Source organism: Carcharodon carcharias, chromosome 22 (assembly GCF_017639515.1).
Source record: "Carcharodon carcharias isolate sCarCar2 chromosome 22, sCarCar2.pri, whole genome shotgun sequence".
NCBI lineage: Eukaryota > Metazoa > Chordata > Chondrichthyes > Lamniformes > Lamnidae > Carcharodon > Carcharodon carcharias.
In genome coordinates this window covers 51,023,183-51,045,299 of record NC_054488.1, presented here as the reverse complement: position 1 = coordinate 51,045,299, position 22,117 = coordinate 51,023,183, and the positions used below count along the sequence as shown (strand labels likewise).

Below are 22,117 nucleotides of genomic sequence, written 5' to 3'. Positions count from 1 at the left end.
TTATGTTCTTATTTAGTCTCCCCTTAAAAATCTACCCTATCCACCCCCAGTTACTCCATGTGATAGCAAATTCCACATCTAAACATTAACTGCATTAAAAAGTTTCTCCTAAATTCTCCTGATGAAATCCTATGGATCTGCAATTTTGGGAGGTGTTAAATAAAAGTTTAAAAACTCCTGAAAAATATAGTAATTGTATGAAGTTCACCTAAAGACAGATCGCTGATGAATTACAAATGGAACAAAACTACATGTTAAATCAGATGACTGAAAAAGCAGAGCTTCAGCGGATCACATGCCAGAACAAGAACATTTAAGGATCCTGCAATACAAGAGACAATGGGTAATAGCCAGTGATGAATTTCTTTCTTAATTCCAATTCATTGAACTCCAATTCCTCAACTGCTACCCATGGTATTGTGACGTATCAGGAATTAAAGTCTGACAATTTTGAGAAAGTATCCTTCCCCCAGCCACAGCAATTTATCCCTGTTGGGAACATTTAGTTTTTAAACTAATTTTCAACTTCTAAGATCGGAGATGAATCAAGTCTTTCTGGATAGCAAAGTGTTTCATGGATGGAGGCTGTAGAAGGAAGGCTTTGCCTCTGTGGTCTGAACCATTGGAAACCAAAGTGGCACTTCACTGCTCTCCATTGCAGAAAACTGGTAGATGATTAGGTGAACATCTGGTAAATTTACCTGGGCAAATTTTGATACTGCTCAGGAAATATGTTCAGTTCATCATTTTCCACAAGGTCCTGCTCCACCAATATAACCAGGTGCTAAGTCTCCAGTGGAAATTTGCAAAAGGAAATTTTGCTTTGTGCACTATGACTTGCAATGCTTTCTGTCCACTTGACATACTTTCCAAAAGCTCGACAGTGAAAGAGTTAAATTGCTAGTTAGACTGCTCTGCTAAGAGATATTGAGGTTGCTGTAAAGGCAAAATCCTCTTATATCACGTCAGTTCCATGACTGCCAATTCTTAACATGGCCATTTAAAAAAATTAACCCAATCACAAAATTGCATATATTTAAGGCTGATATGTTGATAAAGTATTGTAGATTACAGAGATGATAGAGTAAAGATCAACTCAACCAAGATCTAGTGCATTAAATAGCCTTAAACTCAGTTAAAATTGAATTTAATATCTGGTATTTAAAACAATTCAACAATTTAAAAAATCTAAATCAGCCTCTGGTGTCAACTGGCCTGAATTTCAATTCAAACTTTATGGCAGGAAAAAAAAATGCATAAATTTTACTTGCATTCAGATCTCACGCATAACTTCTAAACTATGGCTATGTTTTTATTTCTAATCTACACATTTTGACTTGTTCTCTTCAAAAAGATGTATGTTACAGGTCAAAACAGCAGCAGACTATCAAACTAGTGGAACATTTTCAAATACACTTTGAAAGTAACGAGGAATGCAAGTATGTTGAGGATAAAACATACATCAGCTATAAACGGTTTGATATATTTTAAAAAGTGGATGAAAACACAGTAAATTTATATAAACGTACATATATTTTATCTACGTCACTAAGACAGACAATATTATTGCACACACTTTCAAGAGATACTTTATCAATAAAAGGCAGATGGCAAAACACAATGCCAAGACTGAACACTTAACCAGAAGGAAGAAACCTTCAAACGAGAAAGTGTTCAAAACCATCAAGATAACATGAGGCAAATCAGAATACTAAAATAGATATATATTGTAGATAATTCACAATAACAGTTATATGATCAAAGCTTGAAACCCTGAAACTGTGCCCTATAGTAACTGCATTGATACTAGTCAATTACTTGACCCATATATATTTTAAATATAATAAATCTTTTTTTTTAAAATAGCTACTGGCAATTGACAGCCACCATTCTAAATGGCCTTCAGTATGGGTCAGAGGTGATGGAATCTGTGACAGCAACATGAAAAAAATTAAGAAAATCACAAAACTTTCAATTCTGAGCTTACTGGAAGCACAGGATATTCTATACCAATTCTGGTATCAGGTCAGCATTTTCTACACAGTCCAGAACCAAACACCTAAACTTAGACCGCAATTGGGTACTTCATAAAAGAGACAAATCCACCATCAGGTCAGAACAAAATGTGATAACATTTTCAATACAAATGCAAACGCTGTGTGATAATGGTGCTCAATCTTGGATATTGCACTCAAGTGATGAATAATTTCTGTACAAAGTTTTAAAGTAGATTCGTCTAGAAATGATCCTGCTTTCTTTAATTTTGCACCATCATGTTTGCAACATTAGATCACTTCAACATTTGAGTGTGGTTGAAGATGTGTAGAGTTGTGGACGGGGAGGGGCGGGGTGGGGGGGGGCGCGTGGTGGAGGAACAGAAATGCGCTTTTAGTTTTATACTATTTATTAATTTGTTTGCCGATATGACAGCTATATGGGGATATTTTAATGGTATGAGAAACTACCTATATCTTCAGCTGTGCTCTTGGTTACCAGAAATTTTAAGAAATTACAAATTAAAATTTGAACACTATGACTAAGCCCAACATATGAAACACAATCCCTAGATTTAAAAATGGAGCTTCATCTAGACCTAAAGATTTTCTTTAAGGAGCAGGGCTGCTTGTAGTTCTTGATCCTCCACTTGGAGCCCCTACATTTAAGGAACTAGACAAATTTGTTTCAAACTAAACATTAAATTTTTGAAAGCATAATTCCAACATAGATATTTGCTCTACTTGTTACAATAACAGAGGGAGAGTCAACCAACAATGCTCATCATATCCAATTCAGTTTTGCTTATGTTTGCTTTAGGTGGAAGCACAGAAAGCCTAAGCACTGAGTGTACCAATAACAGCAAAATATGCAGCCCATATGTTTTTTGTTCACCTGATACAAACACATTAAAAAAAACTGTGTCCAGTGTGTATGTGGCACACTCCAGAAGCCACACTCTGTTCCTAATGCAAACCAAACTTTAAAGAACACAGTTATTTCATGCTGGGTTCTTCTGACCCAAAGCCAGAAAGTTATGAACAGTGAGAACTGCTCTCCAATTAACCTCTGGAGTACACAGCCAGCTGCAATTCCCTAACTTTGGTACTTGGGCAGCTTCCCAGGGGAAATACTTAAATAGCAACCTTAAAGAGAAAGAGCTGTTAAACACTGCTGCTCATTAGAAGCGAGCAATGACATGGGCATCCATTGAATATACTGCTGAACACTGGGACAGAGGAAACTGAGTGGATCTCCAAAAGTGGCAGGGCACAGAGAGGAATTGGTGACGCAAATGGGATCTAGAGCTTCATAAATGCAGTACAAAAGCAGGGACGTTATGCTAAACCTTTACAAAGGTCTGGTTAGGAGACTAGAGTAGTGTGTGAAGCTCTGGTCCACGCTTTGGAAGGATGCCGAGGAGATTTACCAAGGATGAGGGACTTTAGCTACAAGATTAGGCTGCAGAAACTGGGGTTGTTCTGCTTGGAGCGAAGGAGGTTGAAGGAAGATCTGAAACTTGATAAAGGTGTACAAGATTATGGACAACGGATTTGTGGGGGATGTGAGGAAGAACTTGTTAACGCAGCAAATGGCAATGACCTGGAACTTATTGCCTATGAGGGAGGTGGACGATCAATGATTTCAAGAGGCAATTGGATGGGCGCTTGAGTAAAACAAACTTAGAGGGCTATGGGGATAGAGCAGGGGAATGGGGCCGACAGGATTACTCTGCAGAAAGCCAGCATCAATTCAATGGGCCAAATGGCCTCCTCCTTTGCCATTGTTAGCTCTTATGATAAACACTCTTTAAACCAATGGCTTAGACACCACAAGCCCGATCACAGATCCCTTCACCCTCCAAACCACTGCATCTACCAGCTGAAATTTAGAACTGCCAGATAAATGCATTTCAGACCAAAATTCTAAGTTTATGACAGCCTTACCAACCTATTGCTCAGGTTTTCATTCACCAAGGCAGCTGCTCTGAGAGGACCCCTTGCTTCAGTCAGGTCACAACGCTGAAATGTCTACCTAACCACAACAACCAATGGAGATGCCTCAAGTATTTCCCTTCGTTTACCAAATCTCTCCTGCACCAGTCACCCAATGTGAAACGATAGGAGCCTAAACTAAAATGAATTTTTGAATTTCAACAACAAGCGACTGACAACTGCCAGTTAGCAACAACAGACCAGGAGACCAAACTCCGTCTTAAAATTAATACTAACAATTGATTGGCATGCAAAAATCCTCCCAATCTATATATGATAATCACAATTGGTTTGTAAGTTTTTTCAAACAAGTAATGTCTCAGTAGCTAGGCACATGTGAATAATTTTACCACTATTGTAAGCCAAACAATTGATAGTTTTATTTTCTTAATTTATAGATGAAAGGTCATGAGTAAATGGTGACCACATGGCAAAGTATTAACTAGTTTATTTATACATTTATATGGTTTGGTTTGTGATATGGTTTCAAGTAATTCCATTTGTTAATTCTATTAAAAATCTAACAGATAAATAGCAGAATATATCACTTGATGGTGGAATTACCAGTAAAAGCACAAATCTGAATATTGTTGGACTCCTAATGGAATTTAATTGAAGCACAAGATGTTTATTACCGAAGACCCTAGTTAACCATGAGAACTTTGTAACTTTAGCTGCAATGGAGGCACCAGATTACCACTGAGTGCTCAGTGAATTTAAAATTGTTTCACAAAATTAAAGAAAGCAAAATACATTCAACAATTAGCAGAAATTGCTTTCTCTCTGCCGCCAAATGTTGGAATGATATGCCCCAGAAATTGCAATTGAGTTAAGCCCGATATCAGAAAAGCTCAAATGCAGTTTTGGAGCTACAAATGTCTTTTATAAAAAATCAGTTAACCAGGTAAATCTCATTTCAACAAATCATTTCAGGTAATACTGAAAACTTGAATCACACGTCATTGAACTGAACTCAATACGTTGTACATTGGCAAATTACTTTTTGTTGTTCGTCAGAATTCGCAAAACACAATATTCGATCATTTCAATACAATCTAAACAAAGGTATGAACTGGGCTGGTACTCAAATTTGTAACTTTTTAAAATACATTTTTACAAACAAAATGTAAACTCTTGATAATTCAACCATTATAAGTGACACTTTTCCACAGGAAAGTTTTTTTTATTCTAACTACACCCTTTCCTAATATTAACATATTTCACATCAGTACTTTAATATTTTCTCTTTATAACCAATATCCTGAAGCACCTAACTATTTAGTTACTTACACTGGTATTTTTACAGGAATTTGTTCAATGAAAGACAATGTGTCTTGGTTTTAAAGCTGAAGATTTGAAACAAACAAAGGGAAGGTGAACTTTAAATTGGTGCTTTATAAACCGACAAATTCTGTAGTCAGTAAATCACTGATTAATGTGTGCAGTAATGCCTTGTTATGTTTTGATAATCCTCAGTTTCTGGTTTCATCTCAGAGTACCAATTCTACATGCTATTTTGGCATGACAGTACCCTGCTGGAAAGAGTAATGAGCACCTTTAACAGTGAATATACTTATCGTAGAAGAAAGATTGAATGAAATTGAAACTATCTTATTACACAGGGTGAGAAATAAAAGCTTGGAGGGGTAAATTTCCCCATATAGTAATCTGATAACTCTGGAAAAGTTGATTTTCTAAGCAACTAATCATGACATTCAGAACATTATTCTAACGTATTCCCTAGAAACAGAGAATTTTTTCTGGTGTCTAACAAAATATTTGTTTCCTAATATTGCTCAAATGAAAATTAAAAAACATGACAATAGATAATTTTGACTCAAACTCAAAATACTGCATTTTAATTTGTAGTCAATTCCCTTCTGCTCTCAAAAGCGGTACTGAATGATATCCGTTTTTTAGGCACTTTTGCAAACTGTCAAACAGACTTGATATATTGCATTAAATAAAGTGAGATGGCAGGCTTACATAACAATAAACTGTCAACTGGGACACCGTCGGGAGAGGGAAGGGGAAGGCTAAGTATTTTGTACAGTTTAAGAATGGTACTTATCAATGAATCCAAAAATTAGTTGTCCCAAAAGGACAAAAGAGGGTAAATATATTTTTCCTTCACTCATTAAGCAAAAGAGAAATCGGGAAAAGCAGGTAGAAAAAATTGGCAGCTAGTGAGAAATGTAGTTCCGTGCAAGTGACGGAATTTAAAAAAAAAACAATGCCTACATTTTATGTTGTAAATAGAACTATTCAAGTAAACATAATTTGCAAAAATGCAAGTTAATAGAAGCGGCTAACAGTGCAGAACTTCCAAAAAGCAGGGTCTTGGCTTATTACCTCAATTTGATCATCAGATGAATCTGAACATATCTATAACAAAATGGGACATTTGTCAATGACCAACGAACTGGTAAAAATGCACACACAGCCTTTGGCCAACATTTCCACTGAATATCATGACTAGCTGCTACAATGAAATATAGGACTTCCGTTTTCATACCTCCAAGGGCAAGAGAAAATGAATATAGTGGCAATGCGATTCTGCATATTGTCGCATAAACCAGAAACAATCTAACACACTGCATTTCCATGGAGTTCTGAATCCAGTTTTTGCTCTTGATTGGACGTTAAGTTTCATAAACTTGTAGGCATTTAATCCAGACTCAACTGCAGACCCTCAGTTCATGGTTGGTTTAATACCATGTTACACAGCTCTGTTAATACGATTGAACCTCTCCTCCAAACATCTTAATTTGGGTTTGCAGCCAACATGAACTGCTTCAGCATCAGTCTTGATGTTCAAACCAAAAACAAAGACACTGAACATGGGTCTGTATGGCTAAACAGCTTTCAGCGCCTCGTCTTCCTGTGGGCTTCTTCAATTAACTGAAGTCATTTACCACTGCAAAAGCAAGTGAAATTATTAAGGATATAAACATGTGTGTGTTAATTTGAAACAATTTACTTTGGTAATATTCTATACACATTTTCCCTTGTTAACTATTCCAACTTAACTACATTGTGCAATATGCACTCTTCTGAAGCTTTGTAGTTGGCATGAAAAAGCAACTTAGATGGTTAAAAAATTAATCATCTCTCATTTCATCACAAATATTTTAAATACAAAAATAATGTAACTGAGTTATTGAGATCTGATCTGGTTTTAACAAACTGAACAAAAATTGCAAAAATATACGAATTTGAAAAGAAGTACGTAATATTTGCTGTTTATTTATATCTAATAGAAATGAAGAAAGCGATTTTTAGTTTTTATCTGAAAATTAATAAATGTGCAAAAATTGACCACACAGGCACCTGGAATTTAAGCATTAAACTGACTGCCTTGCAAACAATTTATAAATGAGGAAAGGAAATCCACAACATAAACACTCAATTTCAAATAATAAATATTGTAGAATTATACAACAATAAAACATTAAGAACAACCTGGCCTAGAATAAGGGCAATCATGTTGGAAAAAGACTTAAGGAGCAACTTCAAGAGCAAATCCTGGATTTTGAATTTGGGGGGAGGGGGTAAGAGGGGAGGGTCGGGGAGACATGATGCAAAGAAAGGGGAAGAGAACAGAGTAGAGGAGGCACAACCGATTGCACAAGAATTGGGAGTGGGACACACTCCCATGCTCGCACCATTGCCTGGGGAGGAGAAAGCCACATTGTTGTCATGGAAATCAATTTCTGGGGAGAGGACTTGAATGGTGCAAATACTCTTTCCTGGATTTGAATACACTTTTCCTCTATGGGCTCGCAATTCTGTGCGATTACTTTGGACAACTTCAATCCATTACCTGGTACACTCCATAGGACTAAGTTGACCCACAATTATTCAAAGCTACAAAAACAACTCTATGGGAAGTGGTATAATTCATACTAGTGAAGAACAAGGGAGTTTTCCGAGGCAGCAACAACTTGCATTTATACAGTGCCTTTAACATAACAAAACTTTCCAAGGCGCTTGACAAGAGTAATATCAAGAAAAATTTGACACCAAGCCACATAAGATTAGGACAGGCAACCGATAACTTGGGCCAGAATTTTTAGCTCAGTGGGTGGGCGCGCGCCTGACCAAGTGTGAAATGACAGGTGTTGACGTCGGCCGAGCGCGCCGACGTCAACGAGATAGTTTGGCTGGCTGGTGCGTGCCGGAGCTGGCAGTGCGCCCACCGACAATTAAAAGGCCTATTAAGGCCATGAAGCAATCAGTTGTCCTGAATTTTTCACTGCCCTTTGAACCTGAAGGTTGACGGGCAGGCAAAAAGGCCAAGTGGCCTTTGCATTTTTTTTTGGAAACCTCATCCACGAGCAGGATAAAGTTTCCAAAAGCAAATACCAATGAAATAAAAACTTTAATTTTTAATTTAAATTAAAAAATTTTAATTTAAATTAAAAATTTTAAAATTTTAAAATTTTTAATTTAATTTTTAATTTAAAAACATGTCCCTGCTCATGTGCCTCAGGGAGATTACTCAGTGCTCTTCCATGCACTAGGCTGGCTTGCACTCCACCCCCCGCCCACACAGGCTGCTGCTCACGTATCACGCAGGGTGGGCCTTAATTGGCCTGCCTGTGTTAAAATTGCGGTGCATTGTAGATCGTGGATGGTGGTCGGATTTCCAACCGCCCCCACCGATCTCGCACGTCAAGGGCAAAATTCTGTCCCCGTCTAGGTTTTAAGAAGCAGTTTAGAGGAGAAGAAAGAGATGGAGAAGCAAAGAGGTTAAGGGATGGATTTTGCATTTAGGGCCTAGGCAGCCGAAGGCACAGGCGCTAATGGTGGAGCGATAGAAAGCGGGATGCAGAAGCGGTGTGAATTGGAGGATCTTGAGAGGGCTTTAGGGCTGGAGGTCATTTCAGAGGTAAGGTTAGGCGATCCCATGGTGAGATTTAGAAACATGGATGAGAAGTTTGGAACAGAAGCGTTGTCAAACTGGGAGCCAACATCCAACGGAGGACAGGGGTGATATGCAAATTAGATTTGTTGTGCTAGAATATGGGCAAATGTTGAACATGTTCAGGTTTACCCAGACACTGTTGAGGCTATAACGAAGGAGTTTTAATCCAAAAATGGACTTGCTTCACTGGGCTGTAAATCACTGATGGTAACACTGACTACCACTGGAACAATGTTCCATTAATAGTTTTATTACAGGTGAAATAAAAGTGTGCAGAAACAGCATCATTACATGATAATACTTACACTTTTAAAACCTGGAAAACTTTCCTGAATGAGTAGTAGACCAAAAATTCCTTCTGTTCTGCATTTTCTGGAAAGCATTAAAACTTCTTCTCCTCTCTCTTTTAAATTTCTTAAATTTTTTAACCTGGAAGTACAAAAATCCTGATGTCAGCTGTGATCCACACATGACTAATTCCTTTTGTGCAACCATCATTATCTCGAAATCTACAAATCAACCTCCAGAGTCGCCTTATTGGACCACACACATGGAAATTTACATTCAAATTCTTACTGCACTGCATCCCATTGCCAACAAATATCCAAGCTTTGCAAACGGTACCAATAGTAGGGAAGATCAGAACTTTTAACAATCCTGGTAGAGAAAGTTTGAGATGGCTCCGACCCGCTTCAGGATTGGGTCTGACAACCTCCTGGTTGTGACCTTCTATTGTCTATTAGGAGGGTGCTGCTGGACACAAGCTCACCTTAAAGAGGTTTTGGATTGCTCCTGGATCAAATGTCCAAACCCCAAGTGCAACCACATCTCTCCCACTTCCAGCAGAGAGCTACAGCAAGATGAGCACCATGAGCACACCTGTCCTCTGGAACACTTGCTTCAATATTCCATGACATCACAGGCTCCGATTGAAAGGGTAAAAGGGTTACTGCAGGGAGCAACAGTTTTAGTGTGTGCCTACTGCATTCCCTCTCATTCCCTAACAAAAGATCAGCTGTTTCTATGGGTTGGATTGTTTGCAGCATTCCATTTTTTTTTTAAATATCAGGAGCTACTCCTCAAGCCAAATTCAGCCCACAGGTAAGGGGTTCTGCACCCTGGATGGATTAGACAAAGTCAGAAGTCACAAACATTTAACCTATATACAGTATTATGAAATTTCAATGGAACTATGTACTCGAATTCAGCTATGTAAAGACAAATACTCAAAATAACCTCTTACCTTCCCCTTGTCGAATTCTTCATCCCATTCGTCAACTGCATGTTCATATTCTGCCTGTTTTGTATCACATATAGCATCTTCACTGACAGCTGACACTGCCCCATCCCAAGTCAGCACTAAGCAAAGGAGAAATGTAGAAAGTGATATCTTTTAAAAAACTTTAACATTTCATTGAAGAGATTGATCATTTTCTATTTTCAGCATTTAAAAATGCTACAGATCAACGGGAGGAATGTCAGCGCTAAATAAATATTCTCAAGGCATGTCTATCAATTAAGACTTACAGAAAAAATGTACCTAGTAATGGACATGTAACTGTCTCAATCACCTGCAAAGCATTCTTCTCTTGCATAAATATGAACAAATGAACAAAAGTAAAAATAAGTGGATAAAAAGTTCGATTAGACACTTTACAGCCTTCTGGGCTTAACAGAGTTCAACAATTTCAGGCAATGAACTCTTTCCTCTACCCTCACCCCATTTTTAATCTTTTTTTCTACATTTATTTTTTTAAATCCATTTTTTATTTTTATTCTTTGTTTTATCCCTTTTTTATCCCCCTTCTATCCCATTCTCTATCCTTTTTCTCCCCGCCAACACCCCATCCCCAAAAGGACCACCTGTAACATGTTCCATGTTGTTCTTTCACACAATGCTTACCCTTGTTCTGCTATTATCACATTCTGCTTTCTTACCTTTACGCCACTATCAGCACCCTTTTTTAGCCCTTACCACTACCGTTAACGCACCCCTTGTCATTTAGTTCATGACATCTTTGTCGATCTCGCCTTTGTCCCCACCTATCGCTGGCCTTCTATCCAGCTTCACCTGCTCCACCCCACCTTAAACAAAATAAATTTCATCACAATTCTACTTCTCTTTGGATCTGAAGAGTAATATGAACTCCAAACGTTAACTCTGTTTCTGTCTCTTGGTGTGGGGTTGGCAGGGTAGGTGAAAAGAGAAGCTGAAAGCAACTTCTAGACCACAGCTTTACTGAAGATCCCTCAATAGCAGGTTTGCAAGAAGCGTTGAATTAAAACATTGGCAGTGTATATAGTATTCACTTAGACGTCAACACATCCCTACAGTTGTCACTTGCTTGTAGCAATATTGTAAATTTAGTTAAGAGAGAAGACTTCAAAAGCAATAAAATAGCTTTAACTTAAATTATTTTCCCTACCTTCAGTTCCATAAGCCTTGTTGTTTGAATGTTTCAAGAGCTCTTGAATGACATTAGATTGTTTCTTCCCATCCCAGGCTAAGCTTGCAATGGGCATGACAGATCCATCCTCACCAGAGTGATTTTGCGATCGTTTATACCCTTCTGTTACCTGGCTGTCCCATATGAACACTGGAACTTGAACAGAGAAGAGCATACAAGAGCACTGAGTCAGTACTTTGTTCTTTTGCAAGATTATTTGATTTGTGCCAAGCTCTGCTGTAACCTGTGGCTACAACTTTGTTATGAGCATCTCCACGCCCAGACAACCAAAATCTAAATGGCAGTTTCACCAGAATCAGGATTTACCTAAAAGAAATTATTCCCATAATTTTTATGGCCATCTAGAATAGGGAAGGAAAGGTAGGATTACAGTTATCAGTACTACTGAAAGAATGGCCATGAAACAGCCTCTGGCCGTGTGTGAACTCATCGCTACAGCATTTCCAACAAATAAATCCAAGTGGGAAGAATTATTTTTTTTTTTAATAGACAAAAAAAAGAGGATTGAAGGGAGGACAACAAAAACAGTTCAAACCCATAATGAATTCCTTATCAGTTGGCCTGAAGGAGTATCCCACACCGGTCCATTCCTCCAATCATGAGAGTATGAATAATCTGCAAAGATCTGCTCTGGCCTCCTGCCAGATGAGGCACAAAGACTCAGTTATGAATTAATAAAACTCTTTGGTTTATCTGATAGAGATGCTTAGAATAAGATTTGAGTCTACCTGGCCTAAGAATCAATTGATGGAGCCCATCGCAGTGAAGCCTAAGTTCTTGCTGTAGCTTCAGGTATTAAAGATGAAATGTCTTTCATAAATAGGGAAAGCAAATATAGTCTCAAGGAATTCCATACCACAGCCCATATTCTACTCAGATAGACTGGCCTCAATGAACCTTGGCCTGAGCTTTTTGAAGGAACAAAACTCCCTCTGTGGGGTCAAATGATGTTGACTTAAGTCAACCGTAATGCTCCAGAAGTTGGGAACAGGACCATCATCAGAATTCAAATATTGGTTATGAGCCATCGAGTGAGAGGGCTGCCCTACATGGAGAGATTGAGTGAAATGCGCCAATACTCTCTGAAGTTAAGAATGAGAATTGACCTCATTTGTTATGCATTTCAATTTTTACAGAGCTTGCCAGGTAAATGCAGAGAGGCATTCCCCAGGCTCAGTTGGTAGTACTCTCACCAGAATCAGAATATTGTAGGCTCAAGTCCCACTCTGGGACTTAGACACAAAAATCTAGGTTGACACTCCAATACCAAGACGGTGCTGCACGGTTGGAGCTGCTGTCTTTCAGATAAGGTGTTAAAACGATGCCCATCTTCCCTCTCAGGTAGGCAGAAAAGATTCCACAGCACGATTTCAAACAAAATCAGGGGAGTTGTCCTGGCCAATATTTCTCTCTAAACCAACATCACAAAACACAGATTATCTAGTCATTGTCACATTGCTGTTTGTGGGTGCTTACTGTGTACAAATTGGCTGCTGCATTTTTTACATCAGTGACTACACTTCAAAAAAGTGTTTCATTGTCTGTAATGCACTTTCAAGTTATTCAGTGATCATAAAAAGGAACTATATAAATTCAAGCCTTTCTTTCTTTCAGACAGAGAGAGTCGGACACTAGGGATCATAATCTCAGGATAAAGAGCTTGGCCATTTAGGATTAAGAGGAGAAATTTATTCAGTCCGAGGTGATGAATGCTTGAAATTCTCTACCTCGGGGTTGTGGCTGCTTAGTCAATGAATTTATTCAAACGGAGATCACTAGATTTTCAACACCAAGGCAATTATGGGATATGGAGATAGAGTAACAAAGTGGAGTTACAGCAGATCAGTCATGATGTCATTGAATAGAGGAACAGGCTCGAGGGGTTATACAGTTTACTTCTGTTTCTATTTTTTAATATTCTGATAGAATATGGTTTCTTGGATTCAGAAATAGTATTTTTACGCTGCAATTTATGGCTTCAATTGAAATATTTTGGCCGTAGAACAAGGCATTGAGAAAAATATTACACAATGCAATAGGTCCCTACAACAGGAGTGCTATGACAGAGGATACATGCTGGATTGTAGAAGACTGCAGGAAGGGCTGGATTTCGAGTCCCTACACCAAACTACTTCAAAGGGATAAGTAATCTTCCTGGATGAACAGTTACCTAGTCCAAAAATATGGTTATGATATTTATGTTTGCAGTTAAGAAAAGCATAAGAGATGGCTTTCATTGCAAGATAGCATGCAGTGCAGTTGCCATGTGGCTAAGAGTCTTGTAAAACATTAGCTACAAAAGCAAATGTGAAATTCAGTTGGCAAGTAAGAATTTAGGGCGAAGTCTAAATCTTGCTTTTTTACAAACACAGTAAACTATTCCTTTATGACAGGTGGTTTAAAAGATCCAAAATTGCAATAAAATACTGTACCTTGCTGACTTTTGTTTTTGGTTTCAGTCGACTGATCCACTGGAGAATCAGAACTTGCACATTCATCTAAATTCGTGCTTCTCTTTCGTTTCCTGTGTTTTTTCTCACTTTTTTTGCTGTCTTTGACCTTTTTCTCTCTCGGTTCCAATTCTTTAGGCTTTTCCAGTTCTTCTTCACCCTGCATTTCAATCCGTCCTGAACAACTGAAGAGTGATAGGGATGAATGCAAAGATTTTCCATTATAATTAAACACAGAACTGTGCTTTAAAAATCTTTTCTGAATTTATAAGAACTATTCTTTCACAAGAAACCTCCTTGTGCAGATCCAATGAGTTTCACTGCTTAAATTCCATCATGTTGAGTATCATTAAAAGCTCTTCAGCTTTTCTACAATCTGGACTCTCTGGGGTCCTCAGAGCTTCAGGGAATTTACCCAATCTACAGTGGAGATGCACAAATAAATCCAAATGTCTGATCCTCAAGTAGTACCAAGTTAGTGGCCATCAGTAGGACAAGTCAGCTGGCTTTGGATTCCACTCCTGATCACTGCAAAACTACTGTGTGCATCTGATATTTTCTGATACAGCATGGCATGTGGGATGAAAAATTCCACGGGTCAAATACCTATTTTTGTGACGTTGGGGACTGCAGAAAATACCCATGTAAATTTTCTGGAGCGATAAATAAAACAGTACAGTTTCAATAACAATTTTCTGTCATTACGAGAAGTGATGGCACCATAACAGCACCATTAACTTAAGGGCAACTATGCGGGCATGAAAGCTGAACCAGCTGAAGTGAGCTGGGATATTAGACTAGGTAATATATCAATAGAGAAGCAGTGGCAGACATTTCAGGAAACATTTCAGAATACTCAAAATAAATGTATTCTTACTATATAAAAAAAAGCTCTAAGGGGAAGGGCCCAGCATCCATGATTAACTAAAGAAGTTGAGGAAAGCATCAAATTTAAGGAAACTGCAAGTTAGATTAATGGTCAGAATATAAAGTACAGCAGACAATGACTAAAAGGTTAATCAGGAGAAAGGAATTAGAGTATGAGAGGAAGCTAGCTAGAAATGCAAAAACGGATAGCAAGAGTTTCTACAAGTATTTAAAAAGAAAAAGGGTAAGTAAAGTGAGTGTTGGTCCTCTAGAGTGACAGTGGAGAATTAATAGTTGATAAGGAAATGGCAGATAAAATGAACAAATATTTTGCTTCTATCTTCACTAGAGGATACAAAAAACATTCCAGTATTAACTGTAAATAGGTGGTGGGAGGGAGAGGGGAACTTGGTGAAATTACAACTAATTTACTGGAGTTCTTTGAGGGAGTAACATGCACTGTGGATAAAGGGAGGCCTGTAGACATGTTGCTCTTGGATTTCCAGAAGGTATTTGATAAGCTGCCACATCATAGGTTATTGCAGAAAATAAGAGCTCACGGCGTAGGTGGTAATATATTAGCATGCACAGAAGACTGTTTCCTGCCAGCCAGCCAGAGTACGCATAAATAGGTCTTTTTCTGATTGGCAGGATGTGACAAGTGGAATCCCGCAGGGGTCTGTGCTGGGGTCTCAACTTTTTACAATTTATATCAATGACTTAGGGGAGTGAAGGTAGCTAAATTTGCAAATGACACCAAGATATTTAAACACTTCTGGGATTCAGCAAAATCAGAGGGATTTAATGCAAGTATGTTGAACTTGAGTATTCCAAAGCTAAAAGGATCAATAACTGAGGAGGACAGAGAAATGAGCTTAGGGGAATGCACAACATTAACAACCATGACTTCACCAAATCAAAATGAACCTCCAAACTAGAAAAATAATTATGTACTTTTCCACAGCAGACTCAGCAATGTGCTTTTCATCAGACACTTCCCCACATTTTTTATGCTTCTTCCTTTTTTTCTTAATTTTCTTTGGGATCAACTCTCCTGCTGAAACGCTCCTCTTGACAGATTCCTCCTGCAACACATCATCCAGCTTTAGTAACTGTTTCACTGAATCATTTTGCCAAAAAAGTGATGAGAATATGACAGATTTGACCACTTGGCATATTTTTTTAACTTATCTTGGACACCAACTTTATAAAGTCAATGTAACACACAGAAAACCAAGTGGTGAAGGACAGAACTGCAGTCAATCTCAAAACACTTTTATAAGCATTTATTTAACAAGATACAGTATAAACAGCCAGTTTCAGACTGCTCCTATTTATAGGAGCACAAGTGAATCCCCAGTTAATGCCCACCATCTGTATACAATTAAATACAAATAATATACAATTAACAGCAACCTCATATGTAAAGTTGATATATAAAATTAGTTCAAGATATTATTTAAATTTCCTGTTGTAACCTGTATTAATTATATACTTGCACTCCAGATACCAATAAAATTCTTTTCAGCTGTGAAGTAAAACTGCACCCAGTAGGCTGAATAACTGACAATATTGATCCACACTGCTGTAATACAGTACGTTTCACATCTGAATTCTAAACTTGTTTGGGCCACTTTCCTAATCAGCATTGATATGAGAAGGTATCACACTTCAATTCATTCACTGCTGTGGATTAACACTGCAAGGAAGCAGGCGCAAGGTTGAAATACCAAATCGTTCTTATGGGTCACTTAGGTCTTAAGAAACTGGGAGGTAAAAACCATCCAATTTTTTTTTTTAAGGTGGGCAGGGGGAGAATAGTGAAAGGCTGCTGGAAAAAGGGAGAGGATGTTTAGGCATAGTCCACACCAAAAAAAAATATGGGATGGGAATGGGAGAGGGTGGTGGGGATGGGAGAGGGTGGTGGGGCAGGAAGATAGTTCATGCACCTCCTTATTTCAGTTCCATCCATTTTCCACAAAGGGACTGAGGGAAATCAAACTGCTTATGCCTAGATATTTAATGCCTAGCCCATGGGCAAATAATCATTGAAGCAGGTTGACCATCATATTCATCATTCTGACTCATCCGAAGAGGGAAGGATTAGCTGGGTTAGAGGTGTAACAGGAAAGCTCTTATGAAAAGAACATCCTCTCATTCTGTTCCATTAATGGCCATGAAACTAATATATTGATTCAACTGTGGAAGATCCAATAACCTACCTGTAGTTGGTCACAAACACCATCATTCTCCGCTGTCTTAAGTCGCTTTTCCTTTTTCTTTTTATATTTACTATCAGTCTTGGCAGCTTCATCGCACTTCATCTGGTTGAATGATTCAGAATCAAAAGAAATTGCATTTCTTTTCAAAGATTTATGTTGTTTCTTTGTTTTTTCACTGCTGTTCCATGATTCCATGGAACTAGCAAAGCAGTGTTTGTGGGTCTTATCTGCCAGTTCGGTCTTTGAAGTGCACATCTTACCAGAACTTTTACCAGATAAAGTATGGTTTTCCAATGAGGTAGCACTGCCGTTTATTGGAGGAGAGGGCAGCCAAGTTGCTTCCATGGCTTCCAATGATAGTAGCTGCGACTCAGAGAAACTAGAACTACATGATTTCTTGGAGATTTTAGGTGGAGAACTAAGTCCTGCTTGTTGGGAAATCTGCACTTTTGGAGTAGGTGGGAAAGTCCTAAAAGTAAAATAAACAATTAAAGGGTTGCATTTCAGAAAATTCATATGTAACTCATTTCGTAGCAATGTTTTCTCAACTTTACAGCATGGCAGATTGCACTGACAGGATTACTTTACAGAACCAGCATGGACTTGTTGGGCTAAACAGCCTCTGTGCCATAGTGGCTAACTTTAACCATACTCACTTAGTACCTACAGTTCCAAAGGCACCAGTTTTTAAAAAAATGTTTGTGGACATCACTAGCAAGGCCAGCATTTATTATCCAAACGAAATTGTCCTCGAGAAGGTGCCAACAAACTTTTATAACCACTACCTCCATTTCTCCATGCACACATGGAATAATGCCTCTTCAATGGCACTTGCGGTTTTCTCCAAAATGGAAATCTAGGGTTTTGAACACATTGGAAATAAATCGAGCAGATGGCTCAAAACAAAAAGAAAATAAAAAAATTAATTAATTCTTACCGTAGTAAGCAAAATCATAAAGCTTTGTTTTGTGGAAACTTAAGTAAATAAAATCTCTAATGCACAGGAAAATGTTTTAACTGATGAAGTAGTACTGCAATTTTGTTGGCCTGTATACTCAATACAAAATTCTACAAAGTTGCCTAGCAGCAAAGAAAAAATGCTTTACGTGTATTGTATTTTTGTTACAAAAACAGAATTAGCTGGAAAAACTCAGCAGGTCTGGCAGCATCGGTGGAGAAGAAAAAAGTTGACGTTTCGAGTCCTCATGACCCTTCAACAGAACTGAGTAAAATTAGGAGAGGGGTGAAATATAAGCTGGTTTAAGGTGGTTGGGGGGTGGGGGGGAGAGGAGAAAGAGAGAAGTGGGGGAAGTGGTGGTAGGGGTGGTTGTAGGGACAAGCAAGCAATGATAGGAGCAGATAATCAAAAGATGTCACAGACAAAAGAACAGAGAGGTGGTGAAGGTGGTGATAGTATCTAAACGAATGTGCTAATTAAGAATGGATGGTAGGGCACTCAAGGTATAGCTCTAGTGGAGGTGGGGGGCATAAAAGATTTAAAAATAATGGAAATAGGTGGGAAAAGAAAATTCTATATAAATTATTGGAAAAAACAATAAGGGGGGAAGAAACAGAAAAGGGGTGGGGATGGAGGAGGGAGTTCAAGATCTATAGTTGTTGAATTCAATATTCTGGAAGGCTGTAAAGTGCCTAGTTGGAAGCATCTTTTGATTATCTGCTCCTATCACTGCTTGCTTGTCCCTACAACCACCCCCTCCCCCAACTTCTCTCCCCCCCACCTTAAACCAGCTTATATTTCACCACTCTCCTAATTTTACTCAGTTCTGTTGAAGGGTCATGAGGACTCAAAACGCCAACTTTTTTCTTCTCCGCCGATGCTGCCAGACCTGCTGAGTTTTTCCAGGTAATTCTGTTTTTGTAACAAAAATACAATATGCGTAAAGTATTTTTTTTGCTGCTAGGCAACTTTGTTGAATTTGCAGTACCAATTCATCAGTTAAAACATTTTCCTGTGCATTAGAGATTTTATTTACTTAAGTTTCCACAAAGGTTTACGATTTTGCTTACTAGAGTAAGAATTAATTAATTTTTTCATTTTCTTTTTGTTTTGAAGCATATGCTCGATGTATTTCCAGTGTGTGCGAAGCCCTAGATTTCCATTTTGGAGAAAACCGCAAGTCCCATTACTGCTCCTTTTTTTTTTTTAGGTAATTCTGTTTTTGTTTTGGATTTCCAGCATCCACAGTTTTTTGTTTTTATCTTTGTATTTTGTTACATTACTTCAAACCATCAGCATCTGATACACGTTACTCAGTTTTGTGTTCTAAAAAAGTCTTGATGAAACCAAGAGTCACAAGTGATACAAACAAGTCTCAAAAGGCAGTGATGTTTTGGCTCTTAAAATATGCTTTCAATTCTTATCAAAATTCTTCAGAATTTAAGCACTGGAGGAATTCCCATACGCTGGCCTACATTCTGCACTGGAGTTGAGCCAGCCTAATTCCAGTAGAACATGATGAAATATAATTAGAAGCTGCTTGCAGCTCCACACTTACCCTGTCAATCTAAGGTTGCTCACTGGAACTGACAGGGCAACATAAGATATTCAAAAGGCATGCAAATCACAACAATACATCATAGGACGTAATTTGCATTCTCGCAAATGCTGGGCACAGGTGGTGTCATTTCATCATTATCGTGTGATGCAATGGGTAGTGAAGGGACCTATAAATTTTAAATACTCCAAAAGACCTGCCGAATAAATCACAGTAGTAGTTTTAAATATAAAATTCTGCAATTACCAGCACTGATCTCATCTGTCAGGATATATTGCAGTAAGGCTCTGAAGGTCCCTTAAATGGGATTCCCAGCAGGATTATTTAAATTGACCTGGAAAAGTCAGCTAGGGTCAGTCATACATCATGGCTGGCCTTATTCTACTAATATTATGGCCAAGTGGATGATTCTCGACAATTCATTTCTATGAACTCAAGGCTCCAACTTTACGATTAAAGTCGCTTTATTTAATTTCCCAGCTTTCGGCATCATTCTATATTTTCAATGATTAATATGGTGTCGTTAAGAAATCATTTGCTTGATTTGTGGTCCAGATGAGGGCAATGCACACAATGGCATTAGGTAGGAAATGCCAGGTTATTGGCCCAGTACAATGAAGGTCGTATGGTGTTAAAACTTTGCTGAGTTTGTCTTTTTTGGTCTGTGCTCAAGATCATGCAAGCCAGCGCTGCGAATTATTTCCTCTTCCAAAATGTCTCACTCATTTAAAATTTCCCATCATATCCCTTTAGAAAATGAACAAAAAAGGTAGTCCTGGATGAGCTGTAATTTCCTGCATTAAACATTGAGAAGTTTAAAGACAAATTTGTTCCCTGTAACAAACTCAACACCGCATTGCCACTGACTCCAACCCCACCCGAGACACCATTAGTTTGAATCATATGGTTTTGCAACTTCAGCATCCTGAGATGAGCTTCTAACTCCATATGCATTCCACTGCAAAGATCGCTTACCTCATCTCGGTAACATCTGCCTACCGCTTAAGTCTTCAACGATGCTTTTGTTACCTCTATACTTGATTTTTCCAATGCTTTCCATTTGTCTGGCCTCCATAAAATTTGAGTGATTTGTTGTCCAAATCCTATTCTACATCAGGACACAATCACTCATCACCCCTGTTCTTTCTTACTGATCTACACTGGCTGCAGTTCTCACATTGCATTCAAATCTGTTCATGGCTTTGCCCATCCCTATAACACCACATTTACCCAGGAACTGTCAATCTTTCAACTCTGATCTCCTGAGTGTGTCAGCTGTGGTTCAGTTGGCAGCACACTCGCCTCCGAGTCAGACTGTGGTTTCAAGTCGCACTCCAAGGCTTGAGTGCAATCGTCTTAGATGACACTTCAGTGCAGTACTGAGGAAGCGTTGCACTGTTGGAGGTGCTGTCCTACAGACAAGACGTTAAACCGAGACCCTCTGCATTGGATTCCATGCCACTAGTCTGAAGAAGAGTAAGGGAGTTATTCCCAGTGTCCTGACCATATATATCTCCCAATCAACTATCATAAAGAGCAAATTATCCAGTCATCATCACATTGCTATTGTGGGAGCTTGCTGTGGACAAATTGGCTGCTGCATTCCCAATATTACAACAGTGAATACACTCGAAAACGTGAATTGGCATGTCTAATGGCGCCACATAAACAAATTTTTTTTTGCCCCAGCATTGCTGACTGGGCTCTAGAGTTCCATCCATAAACCTCTATACACCTCTTCACTTACCTTCTTTAAGAGCCTCCTTAAGATCAATCCTCTGTCCAAACTAATCACGATATCGTCTTGCCTTCTGACAGTTTCCAAACTAAAATTTCTCTTTTCACAGGTGCTGCCTGACCTGCTGAGTATTTCCAGTATTTTCTGCTTATATTGTCTCCTTTGGCTGCTTGTCAAATTTTGCCTAATTACACTTCAGCGAAGCACCTTGGCATGTCTTTGTGCATTGAAGGCACTATATAGTTATTGTTGAATTGTTAATTCAAAGGCGACAAGCAATGATCAGATACATATGCTCCTCCCAAATCTGAACGGCAATAATCTGAAAGAATTGCCTTGGCAGCAGGCTCCTTGCCCTAGCCAATATATATATGGGGTTAGAGATATTGGATTAAACAGACACAATTAATGAGTCAAATGATTTCATTGGAGTTATTGATTAATATCACTTAGCTGCCTCATCCAACCAGTGCAGCTTCACCTTAATGACAGAAGCTTTCTTTAGTGAGCAAGTTTTTCTTACCTAGTTTTGTCTGCAGAAGAAAATGTGTAGCCTTTTTTCATTAATTTTGCTTTGTGGGCTGATGAGAATGATGGAGAGTATGGTTCATTTTCTGTCACCTTCCAGCTGTAGGTGGCCTGCAGTTATTGACATAAATAAAAACTTGGTGGTCTAAAAAGTATCCATGAGTGCAGAAAACATAAAAGAGGGTATGGCAAAGAAGAATCAAAAAGTTTTCATGGTTAGACAGCTAGGGAAGCAAAGTAGGAAAACAACAGACAAGAAAATGTCAAAACAATTACCAGTTACTCCACAGGAAAGAACATTTGCAGTTTTAGACTAGAAATACTAGACATAAACAAAGAACAAGACTAGCAGAATAAACATCAAAAATTTAAAACATATTATACTTTTAGCACAAGTTTTTATATTTTTACA

General features: G+C 38.3%; 1 protein-coding gene across 5 annotated transcripts in view; it reads right to left on the bottom strand.

Moving 5' to 3' along the window:
• The window catches only part of usp36 (ubiquitin specific peptidase 36), a 77,167-nt gene that overhangs the window by 8,122 nt on the left and 46,928 nt on the right, over nt 1–22,117 (bottom strand). For 2 of the 5 annotated variants that reach the window (XM_041216877.1, XM_041216878.1), the window contains exons 14-17: nt 21,701–21,816; nt 16,924–17,392; nt 15,656–15,786; nt 13,817–14,019 (exon numbers count right to left, since the gene is read on the bottom strand). In XM_041216877.1, coding sequence (XP_041072811.1) covers nt 13,817–14,019; nt 15,656–15,786; nt 16,924–17,392; nt 21,701–21,816 — 919 coding nt within the window. Of the gene's footprint in view, nt 1–1,514; nt 6,907–9,221; nt 9,346–10,159; nt 10,276–11,342; nt 11,520–13,816; nt 14,020–15,655; nt 15,787–16,923; nt 17,393–21,700; nt 21,817–22,117 lie in introns of those variants that run through there. The other 3 variants (XR_005946584.1, XR_005946583.1, XM_041216879.1) reach the window with 3 other exon arrangements.